This window comes from Gastrolobium bilobum, unplaced genomic scaffold (assembly GCF_033153095.1).
Source record: "Gastrolobium bilobum isolate Gb01-03AN ecotype WA unplaced genomic scaffold, APGP_CSIRO_Gbil_v1 utg5873, whole genome shotgun sequence".
NCBI classification, from domain to species: Eukaryota; Viridiplantae; Streptophyta; class Magnoliopsida; order Fabales; family Fabaceae; genus Gastrolobium; species Gastrolobium bilobum.
The window spans coordinates 398,381-415,006 of NW_026898064.1; the positions used below are offsets into that span (position 1 = coordinate 398,381).

The 16,626-nt window shown below is 37.1% G+C and overlaps 1 protein-coding gene across 1 annotated transcript; it reads left to right on the top strand.

Moving 5' to 3' along the window:
* Positions 1-366: 366 nt before the first annotated feature.
* Positions 367-15,921, top strand: LOC133312494 (serine/threonine-protein kinase VIK). Its single transcript, XM_061513699.1, has 11 exons — positions 367-798; positions 896-970; positions 1,438-1,554; positions 2,064-2,158; positions 3,221-3,341; positions 3,467-3,546; positions 13,015-13,074; positions 13,287-13,408; positions 14,158-14,243; positions 14,333-14,448; positions 15,407-15,921. The coding sequence occupies exons 1-11, from the start codon at positions 529-531 to the stop codon at positions 15,531-15,533; spliced, it is 1,269 nt and encodes a 422-aa protein (XP_061369683.1). The 5' UTR covers positions 367-528; the 3' UTR covers positions 15,534-15,921.
* Positions 15,922-16,626: the final 705 nt, after the last annotated feature.

Below are 16,626 nucleotides of genomic sequence, written 5' to 3' on the forward strand. Positions count from 1 at the left end.
ATTTAATTAATTTTTTTTTTGGGGTAAAGTAATTTAGTTAATTTAATTGAGTAGATTAATGATTTAATTATAATTTATTTGTAATTGCATGTTAAAAGGAAGGAAAAAATGTTTCTATTTTTATTATAGAAATTTTTTTCCTATCGTATTCACATAAAAATAAATGAGGGTTATTAATCTTTTATCTCTTTTTTCTTTACAACGGAGTCAACTCATTTTTATACGAGTGTCGAGTTGGAAAAACAGAAAGAGTGTTAGTTATTTAATTCCAGTGGAGAAAAAATAAATTACGTTGAATGAGTAAAAGTAGAGTAACTGATAAAGAACCAAAAACTTCCCCATCAGACCACACCTAGAGACTAGAAAGAAAGCCACAAATTATGCTATAGAGCAAGAGAACCACTTGCATTTTGCATTTACATTTACATTTACATTTGCATTTGCATTTGCATTTGCATGTGATTTCCCTCTTGAATTTCACATTAGTAATCAGTTTCCACAGCCCAACGATAATAGCAAACGGCGGGGATGAGCAGCGGCGGTTCGTCCGGGTCGGCGGCGAAGGAGAAGGAAAAGGCGCGGGTGAGCCGGACTTCGCTGATACTATGGCACGCGCACCAAAACGACCCGGCAGCGGTGCGGAAGCTCCTGGAGGAGGATCCGTCGCTGGTGAATGCCAGGGATTACGACAGTCGCACGCCGCTCCACGTGGCTTCGCTCCATGGCTGGGTCAATGTCGCTAAGTGCTTGATTGAATTCGGTGCTGACGTCAACGCCCAGGATCGTTGGAAAAACACTGTACCCTCTCTCTCTCTCTCTCTCTCTCTCTCTGTGACTGCGTAATTGAGGTTTTCTGATGAATGCCTGAAATTTGGTTTTGTTTTATTCTTCGAAGCCTCTGGCTGATGCAGAAGGAGCTAAACGAACCGCAATGATTGAGCTTTTGGAATCACATGGAGGCTTGTCTTATGTAAGTTCGTTATCTCTATCTCTCTCTCTCTAATGAAATTAAGTGGTTTCAAATTAAGTTGCATTTTCCATAATCTTATTTCACGAAACCAAAGGAAAAATGAAATTTGTGTGCTTGTATTGTAATTTGTAATTGATTCCATGTTTGTGAAAAAATAAAATAAAATAAAATCTGCTGCTTTATCTCAAACTTAAAGTGCTGCCTGATAACTAAGATATAAATTATGTGGCTGTGGAATATAGTACTTGTAAATTGGCTTTGACAAGTACTTTACTGCTGCAATTTCAGTTGCTTTATTAATGTGATAGGATCCTCCGGTTAATTTCAATATTTTTATTTAAGATCTTGAGGCCTTAATATTCTATAACCATTATACAAATTTACTCTAGATTGCTTCATGAAGAATCTTTGACTGCTGATGGTTTTGTTACTGTTATGGGTCTCCGAATCTGATCGTTGTTATACAGGGCCAAAATGGAAGCCATTTTGAATCCAAGCCTGTTCCACCCCCATTGCCTAACAAGTGTGATTGGGAAGTTGACCCTTCTGAGCTGGACTTCTCGAATTCAGTTTGCATTGGAAAGGTTTTGTTTACATTTTCTTTATGTCAGCGGCATTGTATTGTATTAAGATCTTACTGAAGAATTTTAGAACTTGCACTGTATGTGGTCTACTGTTTATTGTGGAAGAGTTGTGGGTCTGAAATTGTGTCTTATCATAGATTTCTTTGAGATTGATGTTATTATCCTTCTGGACCCAGACATGCAGGTTTTATAGGTTGTGAATCTGCCACTGCCAGTCATCATAGTGAAAATTTGGCTATTTGAATCTTTTTTAATTTCTGTCTGTCTTGGTTTTTCACTGTTGGGTGATCATCAGTGTTAAAGATTAGTCATGGTCGACTGAAAGAAAAATCAGACACATTTATCTGCACTAGCTTAGTTTGCATTCTGTATAAGCAGTGCTTCTTGCCCTTACTTTTGCGGTCTGCTTTGCTGCTTATATGATTTCACTTATACTTTGCATTTACACTGTTGATGAACTAAATCTGCACTTGATGTTTGGTCTTATTGTGGATGGGTTTTTCCTGAAGGGATCTTTTGGTGAGATTTTAAAAGCCCATTGGCGTGGAACACCTGTTGCTGTCAAACGCATTCTTCCATCTCTATCAGATGATAGATTGGTGATGTAAGATTTTTTTTTTTTTTTTTTTAATTTCTACGAGTTTCAGAGGATGTGTGATCTATAGGTCTTCTGACTGCATATAGTTGATGAATCTGTTAAAACTAATGACTTACTTTTGTCTTTCTTCTGTCAAGTCTTACACGGGGTTATCGGCAGGGGCGCTCCTCTTGGAGCCTGTGAAGAGGGAGCATGGCCCCACTAAAAAGTATTTAATTAATTAATTAATTTATTTTTTTGCATTCTTAAAAGAAATTGAACTTCGCATTCCTGAACTAAAATTGTCTCACTGTGGTCTCTTATGAGCACCGACACTTCAAAAATCTTGACGTGTCGTGTCCGACACTTCCCGACACTCTCCGACACTCCGACACTTCCAGACACTCTAATACATGTTGTAGAGACTCAAAAAAAGGTTCAAAGGTTGCGTTGCGTTGCGTTTTTAGATCCAATTATTAGATTCGTTGGATTACGATTATCATTTTATTGAGTTTAATATAAATATTTGGAATATCTTATGCTTCTTTACAAAATTGATGGATATTATAAGTTTAACTTCATTTTTTGTTAAATTATTGAGTATTAAATATAATATACATTACATAAATTCAAAATAATATTTAATATCAAAACGTGTCCTAACGTGTCGAAATCTAACATTTTTTAGAATTAACGTGTCGGAGTGTCGTGTTGTATCGTGTCTCGTGTCCCGTGTCGGTATCGGTGCTACATACTGGTCCCCCTCACAATCTTCCTCTAGTTCTGCCTCTGGCTATAGATAACCATTTCAATAAGTAATTGAAATGTTTCTGATGATGATATATTGTTCTGGTTGAACCTACTTCTCTTTAGGGAAAAATGATTTATTCTAAAGCATGTATAATTATTTTTGTTCATCAATGAATAACCAAAACTAAAGGAGGGGAATGGGGGAAGAGACCCACAGACTTGTGATTAAGTTTGTATTTTTTCAGAAACAAACCATATTTTCTATCTCTGATTTTTCTGCTGTCATTTGTCAGTCACTAATCCTTTAAACTTTTTTTTGTGGGTTACTTTTTAATACAGTCAGGACTTCAGGCATGAGGTTAATTTACTTGTGAAGCTTCGACACCCTAATGTTGTTCAATTTCTTGGAGCTGTTACTGACAGGAAGCCCCTTATGTTAATTACTGAGTATCTAAGAGGAGTATGTGAATGCATATAAATCCTTCCAGCTTAGCACTAGACACGTAGTTTTTGATGCACTGAACTTATGCTATCTCATGCTTTAAGATTAAACTTTACTAAATTACTATGTCATGCCATTTTTAGGGTGATCTTCATAAGTACCTCAAGGAAAAAGGTTCACTTAGTCCTTCAACAGCTATCAACTTTGCCTTGGATATTGCCAGGTATGGTGTCATGCTTGAATTTCTCTTTATTTTTTTTTATTTTTTAAATTTGTATGTAAAGAGAACAAACAGAAAACCACAAAACAAAGGAAACGTTAGCTCCAGATAATTCTTTAATCATCCCTAAAATGGATAATTCTCATGGGACAGTTACTGAGTCAGAGAAAATGATAGAAAGTGAAAGTGAGAGAGAGAAAGGAAGAGAAAGAGAGAAAGATCTGAATGTGAAATTTTCTATTCTGATTAAAGGTTGATACATGCAATGTGTTGTCCTGTATATAAAGCTATTACACAACGGTTGATCTGTTGTAACAAACTAGAGACACGTATCCTGTACACTAAAGCTACAGTAAGCTCACTTAGGACTATATTACTACAGTCAGGGCCCATAAGGCCCATTACAATATGTACATACATAGAGCCCACTACAACAACTACTGAGCTACTAAAATAAACTCCATATATGCTAATAGCCCCCCTCAAACTCAGGGGTGGTGGAGAAACAGATGTGTGTCCACAACCGTGAGTTTGTCTCTCAAAGAAGCAAAACGAGATGCTGATAAACTCTTGGTAAGGGTGTCAGCTATCTGATCCAGAGCTGGAACATGGAAGACAACAATGTCTTTAGCAAGAACTCGTTCACGAACAAAGAAAATGTCCAATTCCATATGTTTGGTTCTTGCATGTAGGACTGGATTGTGTGATAATGCAACAGTGCTCATATTATCCCAATATATGTGTGGAGTGTAAAACTGAATATTCAGTTCCTGAAGTAAAGATTTGAGCCAGAGGACTTCAGCAGTGGCAAGAGCAAGGCTGCGGTATTTTGCTTCTGTGCTTGATCGAGCAACAAGGTGTTGCTTTTTGGACCACCAAGATATTAAATTGGAATCAAAGAATACACAAGCTCCCGAAGTTGAACGACGATCATCAGGGTCACTAGCCCAATCTGCATCACAAAATGCAGTGACTGAGAACAGCTGGCTGGGATTAGATGGTTTAAGAACCATTCCATGATACAAGGTGCCTTTTAGATAACGAAGAATGCGTTTGACAGCAGACCAATGCTCTTCAAGAGGTTGGCTCATAAATTGACAAGCCTTGTTAACAGCATAACTGATTTCTGGTCTAGTGAGAGTAGCATATTGCAGAGCCCCAACAATTGATCGATAAAAAGAGGGATCTGAGAAGTAATTGGAGCCATGCTTAGAGAGTTTGCACCCTGAAGGAAGAGGAGAGGAGATGCCTTTTGCTTCAGCCATCTTAGCCTTGTGAAGCAGATCACGAATGTATTTGGATTGGGAAAGCAACAAGGCACCTGAAGAAGCTTTCTTCACTTCTATGCCAAGAAAGTAATCTAAATTTCCAAGATCTTTAAGTGCAAAATAAGAGTGCAGCTGCTGGATAAGAGACTGAATAAACAGAGAATCACCACCAGTGACGATAATATCATCCACATAAATCAGTAAAAACACACACTGAGACTGTCATCTGTAAATGAACAAAGAGGGGTCACATTTGCTTGCTAAAAAACCCAGTTGCAGTAAGGCCGCTCTTAGTCTGTCAAACCAAGCTCTTGGAGCCTGTCTTAAGCCATAAAGAGCTTTGTGTAACCTGCATACAAGAGATTTGTCAGAAGATTCAAAGCCTGGAGGTTGTTTCATGTACACTTCTTCCTCAAGAATGCCATTTAGGAAGGCATTATTTACATCTAATTGCTTAATGGGCCAGCCAAAAGAGATAGCAATAGTGAGAATGGTTCGAATAGTAATTGGTTTAACAACCGGGGAGAAGGTTTCATTATAATCAAAACCTTCTTGTTGATGAAACCTTTTTGCCACCAACCTAGATTTGTATTTGTTGATAGTACCATCTGGATTTTCCTTCACTCTAAATACCCACTTGCAGCCTATGGCTTTTCTGTTTGGGGGTAGAGAAACTAAGGTCCATGTAGAATTATTGAGAAGAGCAGTGAATTCTGCTTGCATGGCAGGGAGCCAATTGGGGCTGGTTAAGGCTTGCTTGACAGAATTTGGTTCAAGAGAAGTAAGAAAAACTTGAGGTCTCATGGCAGTTTTAGAGCGTGTGAGAATAGAACGAGTGGGAGGAGAAATTAAGACATTAGAACCTGAAGGGATGTATTCAGAACCTGAACTAATGGAAGAGGAGGATGAAGCACTTGAAGGAGAAGTAGAGGCTGCAAGCGAGGCTTGAGATGCTGATGACTGACCAGGGGAGTGTGCAGGTGTTGTATTCAAGGCTGGAGACACTGGTGACTGAATGAGTGAGTCAGTTGAGTCAGTTTGCTGAACAATATTCTGGGAGGTAGTATCTGCAGCAGAACTAGCATTAGAGATAATGGCTGAATCAGTGTTAGAAGCTTTATATGATTCAACTAGAGGAATGGAGCTGGACACAGAGAAGGAATTGGTGGGTAATGTTGTTGTAAGCTTTGAATCAAACCAAGAGGAGTAGGGAAACTTGGTTTCATTAAAAAGGACATCCTTGGAAATGAAAATTCTGCCACTGGAGCTGAGACACTTGTAACCTTTGTGATTAGGTGAGTATCCAAGAAATATGCATTCACTGCTTCGAAAGTCAAGTTTATGCTGATTATAGGGTCTTAAAAAGGGGAAGCATGCACACCCAAACACTTTGAGGAATTTATAGTCAGGAGGTGTCTCGTTTAACTTTGTGAAGGGAATTTCAAAGTTCAGAGCTGCTGTAGGAAGACAATTTATTAAGTACACAGCAGAAATAAAAGCATGATCCCAAAATTTCATTGGGAGAGAGGCATGAGCAAGAAGGGTTAATCCAGTCTCTACAATGTGCCCGTGTTTTCTTTCAACTACCCCATTTTGATGATGGGTATGTGGGCAAGTAATTCTGTGAGTGATTCCTTGCTGTTTTAGAAGTTGTTGAAATGTACGGTACTCTCCTCCCCAATCTGTTTGGAGAGCCTTGATGATAGATTGAAACTGGTTTAGGACAAGGGCTTGAAAGTGTGTGAAGACTTGCAGGGCTTCTGATTTTAGTTTTAATGGATAAATCCAAGTAAATCTGGTGTTGGCATCCACAAAGGAAATATAATAGGTGAAACCCATGGTGGATTTGATGGGAGCTGGACCCCAAAGATCACTATAAATTAGATCAAAGGGTTTATCATATGTCTTACTAGAAGAAGGAGAGTGAAGTCTGTGTGATTTACCCAAACAACAAGCAGAACAGAAATCCAAGTCAGTTTTATTAGGAATAGGAAGCTTACAAGAGTTTAGTACAATTTTCAGAGCCTCACTATGAGGATGACCTAGGCGACAATGCCACAAGGAGTAGCATATATGGAGTTTATTTAATTGGAAACTACAGGTTTCTGAGAATCAGAAGTACTATTCTGTATACAAGTTGGAGTGGAGCTAGTACATGAAGAGAAAGAGAGAAAGATCTGAATGTGAAAGTGTATTTTCTATTCTGATTAAAGGTTGATACATGCAATGTGTTGTCCTGTATATAAAGCTATTACACAACGGTTGATCTGTTGTAACAAACTAGAGACACGTATCCTGTACACTAAAGCTACAGTAAGCTCACTTAGGACTATATTACTACAGTCAGGGCCCATAAGGCCCATTACAATATGTACATACATAGAGCCCACTACAATAACTACTGAGCTACTAAAATAAACTCCATATATGCTAATATGAGAATTTGAAAAAATATTATATCCCATCAATGAGTCTGCGAGGAGAGCACTCTTCCAAAGGACCTTGCAATTTTTCCTCTTTCAATGCTGCTGAAATGGATGGATAGAAGATGTTCAAAAGAGGCCGACCAACCTACTCCTCAAAAAATTCCAAAAGCCATTTCCAAAGCTGGCAAGCAACCTCAACATCTAAGAAAAGATGACTATTTGTATCTGAGCTCTAAAAGCACATAACACAAACATTGGTATAAAAAATAGTGTCTTAGCTAATTGTCAGTTTCTTGCTTTAAAACCTAATTGCTGTACGATATTGTAAACAACCCATACCCATGACCTTGCAAATTATCTTACATCTTTATGGCTGTTTCTCTGCCCCTCAACTTGCATTGTATTGGATTGTGTTTATGGCTTTTCTGGTTATGGATGTGATAGAAAACTCAATACACAATAGGTAAAAGTAGAACAGTAAACAAATTAAATTAGAATCACTCCTTTGAATCATAAAACTTTGAAACATCTTCTAGATATATTTAATGTCAGTATACAGAGTTACAAAAGCATGCATTCGAGAGGCATTCTCTCTCCTTATTCTCCTAACTGTCTGACTTAATTCCTCCCCCTCAAATTACAATTTCCCACTTTTATTTATAGATCCATAACTGCTATAACCACTATGCAGCAATTTCTACCACCATTATCAAGCATATACTTGATAATTGCCTTCCCATATCCTTAAGGCAGTTATGATAGTAGTTGATGTTAGAAATAATATAATATTAAATAGCATTGTATTATTTATTATTCTGTTATTCTAGCAGGTTATTTGGGCTTGACCCATTAGGTCATTTTACCTCTTTAAATAGAGGTCTTTTGTACAGTTCTATATACAATTGAATACAACACATTCATACATTCTAATTTGGTACCAGAGCTCTTTGTTCTGGGAATTTTTGCTTCCGGTAAAACCCTAAGCCCACTACTTAGGCGTTCTCTCCTTCCTCTAACGCCGTGCGTCCCTCCGGCTTGGTTCTACACTGTTCACGCGGGTTAAAAAAAAAAAAATTACTGTACACCGCGTCCGTACAGTTCGTACAGATTTTACTGTTCACCGTCCGTATAGTCCGTACATATCTCACGGTTCATCGCGTCGGTACATATTTATTGTTCATCGTCCGTAGAGGCACTGTTCACGCGTCCATACAGGTACTGTTCACGCAAAAAAATAAAATAATTTTTATCGGCCATTCCGATACAGAACAGCTCGCCTTCCTCTCCTATTTTCAGATCTGGTCATCTGCTTTATTTTATTTTGTGATGGAGGGCTCAAGTAATGCGTCCAAAAACACGACTGACATCATCTCCAGTACTACCCCATGTCCATTCTTTTCTAAGGCCAGTGATTCCAATTGGAACAGTGGACGCGGTCGCGGACGTGGCCGCAGACAGAGGCCTCGTTGCAATTATTGCCAGAATCTTGGGCATTTTGAAGAACGCTGCTATAGGAAGTACCCTCATTTGAAGCCACCGACTGCCAACTTTGCTCAAACTGATGCTATACCACCTTCTACTGGATTAGTAACTCTTTCAAGTGCCGACTATGAGGCACTTCTCAAGAAGGTTTCGTGAGAATCTTCATGTCCACTTGTTCTAATAAGATGTGCAAGATTATCTAAAGAGGCCTGCATACAAACCTCTTGCTCTGCATACCATCGCTGCAACCTTTCTTGCCATTGTTCCATTCGTCCGTCCAATGCACTCAACCAAGATTCCATTTTCCAGTGGTTGTGGACCATCAAAAGTTCTCGGATCGGGAGCTATGATGCCAATTGACAGAAAACTCAATACACAATAGAGAAAAGTAGAACAGTAACAAAAGTAAATTAGAATTACTCCTCTGATTCATAAAACTTTGGAACATCTTCTTGATATATTTAATGTCAGTACATAGAATTACAGAAGCATGCATTCGAGAGACATGTTCTCTCCTTATTCTGCTAACTTTCTGACTTGGTTCCTTCTTGATATATTTAATGTCTGTGCATAGAATTACATAAGCATGCATTCGAGAGGCATGTTCTCTCCTTATTCTGCTAATTTTATTTATAGATCCATAATTGCTATAACCACTATGCATCAGTTTCTGCCTCCATTATCAAGCAGTTACTTCATAAGTGCCTTCCCATCTCCTTAAAGTAGTTATGGTCGTAGTTGAGATGGTTTTATTTCCCTATACTGTCTCCTAAAATAAAGTAATAAACCTTAGTAATAGATGGTTTTGGTTGTCCAACAGGATGCTTCAAGGGAATTGGCATTTCAGCTTTGCTGCATTTGTTCTATGATGTTTCCCCCTCTGTTTGGGACAATATATTATACTCCCCATAGATGTACTTTCCTTCTCTGCTATACAGATAAAATAAAAAAAGAAGAAATGAAGATGTCCTTGCGAAAATCCAGTTACTTGTTTTCTTTTTGCCTATTTCATGCATCATTCAGAATTTTCCTGTTCTATGATTTGGATTTTTCTCTTTTTTGCAGATTATAAAATGAGACTAAGTGGAGAGTTAGGATAGGAAAAAGTTTAGTTGGAGGATTTGATATACTTCAACAGTATCTCAAAAAAGTAACAGTAAAAGGGAAGACAAAACTTTAAAATGTTTCTAACCTCAAATCTTTAAATACCCAAGAGTGTGATTATTCAAGAATACCAGTGTTATAAATGGATGACTGGTCATTCAACTCTCATTTATATTACTATATGACCTTCTCTGAAATCTGACTTTCCCAATTTCTTAAGTCAACTGTAAGTTTTGATAGCATTGGCTAGAAGTATAGGCATCTAAGTGTTTCTTACAATCATGTTACTTCAATCTCTAAAACTTAAAAGGAGAAAACTGATGGAACCAGAAAATTAACATTGAAATTATAGAGATAATGGAGGCCATACCTCTTTTACATACACTAATATGCAGAAAATAAATCTCAAGAAAGCCTCAACTCCCTCTTAAACCAAACACCTAGGCTCAAGAGTTCCCTAGAGGTCTCTCAAATTTCCACTAACCAATTCTGAATACATGAATAATCCCAAACCCCACCCTAAACATCTCTCTATATACTAATTCTTAATTAATGGGCTTGGTTACTTTATTGAAGGCCCATCAATACTCCCCTCTAAAATTCACCTTGTCCTCAAGGTGAGGGAAGAGTACAGGTAATGTGAGATACATTCCTCCTGGGTCCCAAAGCTTGAAGCATATTGACCCAATTAGCAACTGCAACGTTTTGGTTTCTTGAACCTCACTTTCAGTATATTCCCAATTGATTACCCTCAAATCAGTTTCACTTCTGTACATGGTGCAACCCAGAGTTGGCTGGAATTTAGTCTGAAACATGATTGGGTCCTCTGTTTGTCCCTGATACACTTCCTCTATTGCCTCACTTGCTGTCCTAGCTTTCAGAATCTGCACAACACCTGCAGCTATCAAGGTCACCCCTCTTCGTCCATGAACCTCTCTCCAGATTTTGAACAAACAATTATGGCCCACCACGCTGAGCAAGCTTCGTTGAATGGACTTGTCCTCAACAACGTTACTCACTTCCCCAATTTCGATTTCATCTTCAGCCCCTTCCTCTGCCATTAATCGTCGGTATCTCCCACTGCATCGGACATTGTCGTTGGTCGCTGAACTCCATTGTAACGAACCTTGGCTTTCCCCAATCACCTTGGGTAGCTGCCGAACCTCATTAATTTGGGTGTTACCCTTAGAATTGGGCTCACAGTGATAAATATTTGGCCCAAATTGCAAACCAGCACCCCCTTTCCCCATTCCTTCATAGTTTGATTTATTTGAATGGGCCGTGAGTGCAACCCTCTTAAATATTCCTGATTCAGGCCCATTACCTTGCCCATCTCTGACCTCATTATTCCCAACATTGGGCCGCCCTTCAATGTTACTAAAGGCCTGATTGGATAGGGATGTTCTGGTGTAACTTGCCCTTCCATAATCTGACCCATTATTGGCCCGTCCATCTACAAACCCGACCCGTTCCTTCACCATCTCCCTTTCGTCTAATCTCTGCACAAGGGTCATCGTCCGTCCAAATTCAAAGGAAAAATGAAGACTAACCTCTGCACGAGTGTCTTCCTTCGAGTCTGTTAGAAGAACTGCATGCGTCGTCTCCTCATCAGAATCTTCTTCATCTTCCCCTTCTGCATCATCTTCTTCGCTCACTACTCTTTCTTCTTCTTCAATTTTTTTTTCTTTTTTCTCTGCTTCTTCGATTCTCAGTCCATATTTTTCTTCTTCTGCATCGTCTTGTTGTTGTTGTTCTTCATTAGCCTCTACCTTTTTTTTGTAGGTCACTGTTTCCTTATCTTCTTTGTTGATGATTGGTTTTTCTGATTTACGATCTGGTTCTTCACCTTCGTGTCGCTCTTCTGCGTTTTCAACTTTGGCGGCATCGTCTTCTTCTGATTTTCGATTTGCTTCCTTTTCTGCAACATCAACATCTTCTATTTTGGGATCTGTTTTGTCTTCTATGTCTCCTGTTTCTACGCTATCTACCAATATAATTTCAGGTAGATATTTCTCTATGAACGCCTTCTCAAACTTCTTCAAGTTTGCAGTAAGATTCAACCACTTCCAACCTTGATACCAGTAGAACGCACGCCCTCTTAGCCCTCTCACTGCTTCCCTATATTTTTGATCTTCATTGATTCCTTCGATATGAAAATATTGTTCCAAATCGATCAGCCATCCCCAAGCATCATCTCCTTCTCCAAAGAATTTTGGAACAGCAGTAAATCTGAACTTCATTTTTTTTTTTTTTTCAGATCTGGATCAAGAACACCCCTAGATCGGAAGTGCTCTGATACCAAATTGATGGAACCAGAAAATTAACATTGAAATTATAGAGATAATGGAGGCCATACCTTTTTTACATATACTAATATGCAGAAAATAAATCTCAAGAAAGCCTCAACTCCCTCTTAAACCAAACACCTAGGCTCAAGAGTTCCCTAGAGGTCTCTCAAATTTCCACTAACCAATTCTGAATACATGAATAATCCCAAACCCCACCCTAAACATCTCTATATATACTAATTCTTAATTAATGGGCTTGGTTACTTTATTGAAGGCCCATCAAAAACCTACCAGCAACTACCTAGTGCTTGATGCTGTTTACTTCTCATTGCCATTGATGCTGTCTGATATGTACCTTGAATTTGACTATGAACCAAAGTTTCCTTCAAAGGATCAAGGACATGCTGTGAAGCAAACAGTAAAATTCTGGTTCTGTACCTGCCCTGAAGAAATTGTGTGGTAGTAACCCTGTTACGAGACATATGACCCTTGGTATTTGTTTCTCTGTTTTTTTTTTGTCATATTCATCATTGCTGTGTGTATTAGTAGTACGGGAAATGCTAACCTGACTTGCCTTTTTTTGTTTAAAAAGAAGCACTAAACCAAGTAACAATGGCTATAAATTGTTTTGACAAGCTGACTTAAAAGGGGTTGAAATTCTTGTTATTCTTAAGTTAAGGAAACTGATTAGTTCTATTTGAGGAGGTGGCTGAGGGAGGGATATTGGAGGATACCCTCAAGAATGTTCCAGGTGTTTAACTAAGCCAATCTCAGAGTGTCCTGTAGGACCTGTACTTTATCAATGCTGATAAAATAGCATTAGGAAATCTAGAAATTTATGCAAGCATTCAGCATTGAACCTAACCATTATGCTAATCTATATTTTGTGAATATTGTTTGTAGAGGGATGGCCTATCTTCACAATGAACCAAATGTTATAATTCATCGAGACCTAAAGCCAAGGTAAAGTGATTGTTTCTATCTTATATATGAATTTATTATCGTGATATGGATGACATGACACATACTATATTTCATGATGTATTATTTCTTACAAATTGAAGTATCTTTGCTTTCTCCTAGATTGAAAATATTTAATGTCATCTAGAACATGTAGCTGGAATTTATATGTCTATGCATTACATTTTGATGTTTTTCCCCCCCTAAAATTTCAGGAATGTTCTTATAGTCAATTCTAGTGCTGACCATTTAAAAGTTGGAGATTTTGGACTTAGTAAGCTTATTAAGGTCCAAAGTTCTCATGATGTATACAAGATGACGGGTGAAACTGGAAGCTGTGAGTATTAGAAGTTCTTTCTAATTAATAAGGGAAAAATGCTTAGACACCCCATGAACTTTACCGTGTTTTGAAATATCCACCTTATACTGTCAAATTGGGGCGAAGTCCTTAACTTTCTAAAATCTGCTAAGAAACCCTTCTATTCAATAATTAAGTTAAAATCAGTCATCATGTGACTTGAATGTGTTGATTAATACACATGATAATCTCTGATGCAAGTCGCCTTTGTACTTTTAAATCGGGGTGAAGTCCTTAACTTCCTAAAATCTGCTAACAGACCCTTCTTTTCAATAATTAAGTTAAAATTGGTAATCATGAGACTTCCATTTGTTGATTAATAAACATTATAATCTCTAATTTGTTCATTTTTTTAAGAAAATAATTAATTCATTTTTATTTTCTATTTCAATAAAATAGAAAATGTACAATAATTTAAAAGGAAATGAAAATAATAGAGGATTTTTTTTTTAAATTTTTAAATAATGTGAATAAGTAAGAGATTATCACGTGTATTAATCGATACATACGACAGGTGAGGAAGTTTTTTGGTTTTAGTTATGTACGGCAGGGTTTATTTATAAGTTTCAGAGAGTTTAACTGTTTAAGGGCCTTTCATTTGAAATTGGAAGTTCAATGTGGCTGTTTGAAAATGAGGTAAAGTTGAGGGAGCGTGTGCATTTTTCCAATCAATATAATAATTTTTCTGCACAAAATTGAACTTTCCTTCTTTTGGGGGAAAACAATAGACCGCTATATGGCTCCTGAAGTCTTGAAACACCGGAGATATGATAAGAAGGTTGATGTGTTCTCCTTCGCAATGATTCTGTATGAGGTAATTCTGCTTGCTCAAGATTTATAATCGTGTGATAAAATTTGAAGTTGGTTCCAATTCATGATTCATGAAATCCTTATTTGGTACAGATGCTTGAAGGTGAACCACCTTTTGCAAATTATGAACCTTATGATGGAGCTAAATATGTGGCAGAAGGACACAGACCTATTATTCGGGCAAAGGGTTTTGTCCCAGAACTGCGAGAGTGAGTCATATCTGAATTTTTATTTTCCCATCCAATCTCTTCTTTTCTTTTTGTGTCCTGTACCTGTGTGCTCTCCTATGTGTTTGAAACCTAATATAAATGATTCTTGGGCTTGAACCTAATGGCTTAGTCATCCACTTTCTTCTTTTTCTTTTACTTCTACACCAACCTAGCATCTATATTCTAACTGTGTGTAAACAGTATTTTAAGTCCTTGATGATCTGATTCATTACGAATGAGATTAAGAGAACAAAAGTGATGGTTATATTTTTATCCTGCTTCTTAATCATATATGGAAGAATATTGTACAAATATGCTTATTCTTGCTACTTGGTACATCCAATTTTGAATACTCCTAGTGTCTGGCATTAATATGATGTAGACCCATAGTAAACAGAATTTACATCAGAAGAAATAAGAATGAAGGAGGGGATCACAACCCACATAGTGGCTGACATGGACAAGCATGAGAAGTGAGGGAGAGGTAGTTGGAGAGAAAATCTATTAGGAGTAGTGATATATTAGGAGAGAAAGGGATGGTGAGAAGCAAGGATTGTATAAGTGAATTTGGGGACACCACTGGTGTACTGGGAGAGCCACTGACTTCTCGAAGTGTCAGTATTATTTTCTTTCTTTCGTTATACATTCCAGTACCACACTGTAATCTGGATTTTCTAGAAAATACTATGAATATACACTAAGTTCTGGGTTTTCCAGAAAATACTATCAATATAAACTCAGTTCTTTCGTTTCACTTACTCTGATTCTCTGGTACCTTTTATATGACATCTCTTATTTTAATATCACTTAGTAATAGGTTCTGGATGCATAGCAAATTAGGCTGTTAGAACTTTCAGTTTAGGTCATACTTATTTCTTTCAACTATTTAAAAGAGCAGCTTTAGGCTTGTAATTTTTAATCGTATAAGTAGTCTTATGGACACCTTTCATTTTCTTAGGTTAACCGAGCAGTGCTGGGCTTCTGACATGAATCAAAGACCTTCCTTCATAGAGATCCTTAAACGGCTTGAAAAAATCAAGGAAAATTTACCTTCTGATCATCACTGGAGCTTGTTCACTTCATAAATTCTTGGAACATTAGAATGTTTCAGATGGTTGTTTGCCATTACCATTCCAGCTGGTTGCTTTCTCTACTGCTTGGGGGTTTGTGAATAGAACCAACTTGGAAAACCTGACAAAGTCACGAGGCTTGTTTTCATCTGTTAGATTCTAATGAGCATAAGTGGTGATGTTGATTGCTTTTATCAGGTATCTATGTTCGATTACTCTTTTGTCTCATCAAAATTCTTGTGAAGTTCCGTTCAGCTATTCAAGTAAGCAGATAGATACTAATCGTTGCTTAAGTGTAATATGTTTTTAGTGTACAAAACCCATTGAGGAAATAGAACACATCATGCTATCCACTGTTCGATATTTTATCTTATATTTAAAAATTGATAGTAGTTTTCATTCTTGGATACTGATTTGATCCATTTCTATGTTGTCTTGTCAATGCTACGCACTACTATCAGATTTCCCGTCTCAATTTTGTTTCTCTCTACTAGTTTCACGTGATTTTTCTTTCCTTTACATTGTACCAGGGACCATCCAGAGCAAATATCACAGCTCTGGATGAGAAAATTATATATGCTGGATTTGGTTTATTTCAGTTTTTAATTTCAATTGATATATTTTTATTAGTGCTTAAATGTCATTTTATTTTTATTTATTAATTTTTAGTTGATAATGTCATGTTATTTTTAGTTTTTTACTATTTTCTATTTTAAAAATTTGTAAAGGAAATGAAATAACAAAATATGGTTTTTACCATTTTTTCCCCCACATCTTGGAACCAGGAAATTATAAAAAAATATAATAATATTTTTATAATTACTAATGGTTAATGATGTCAGACACTTTGACCAATCAGATTGTGCTTTAGGTTTTCAGCTATTAAATATTTAAATCTCATTCTTTTTTTTTTTTTTTTTGGTGTGGATTTAAATCTCATTCTATTCAGTTCTTTGAGAGGAGTACAACCTTTGATTCTTTTGGTTTTCCAGTCAAAAGAATAATGTAAAAGCACACATTAATATCCGTAACCTGATAAAAGACTCCCATATCCGAACACCAAACCAAACGACAAAAATGAATACCAGGTTATTTGTCCCCTATCCCC

What these genes read in the sequence shown, in the direction of transcription:
- LOC133312494 (XM_061513699.1), top strand. Translation starts at nt 529, where the DNA reads ATGAGCAGCGGCGGTTCGTCCGGGTCGGCGGCGAAGGAGAAGGAAAAG. An exon ending in ATTCAGTTTGCATTGGAAAG is followed by an intron (nt 1,555 to 2,063) that starts GTTTTGTTTACA and finishes TTTTTCCTGAAG; the next exon opens with GGATCTTTTGGTGAGATTTT. An exon ending in TTACTGAGTATCTAAGAGGA is followed by an intron (nt 3,342 to 3,466) that starts GTATGTGAATGC and finishes TGCCATTTTTAG; the next exon opens with GGTGATCTTCATAAGTACCT.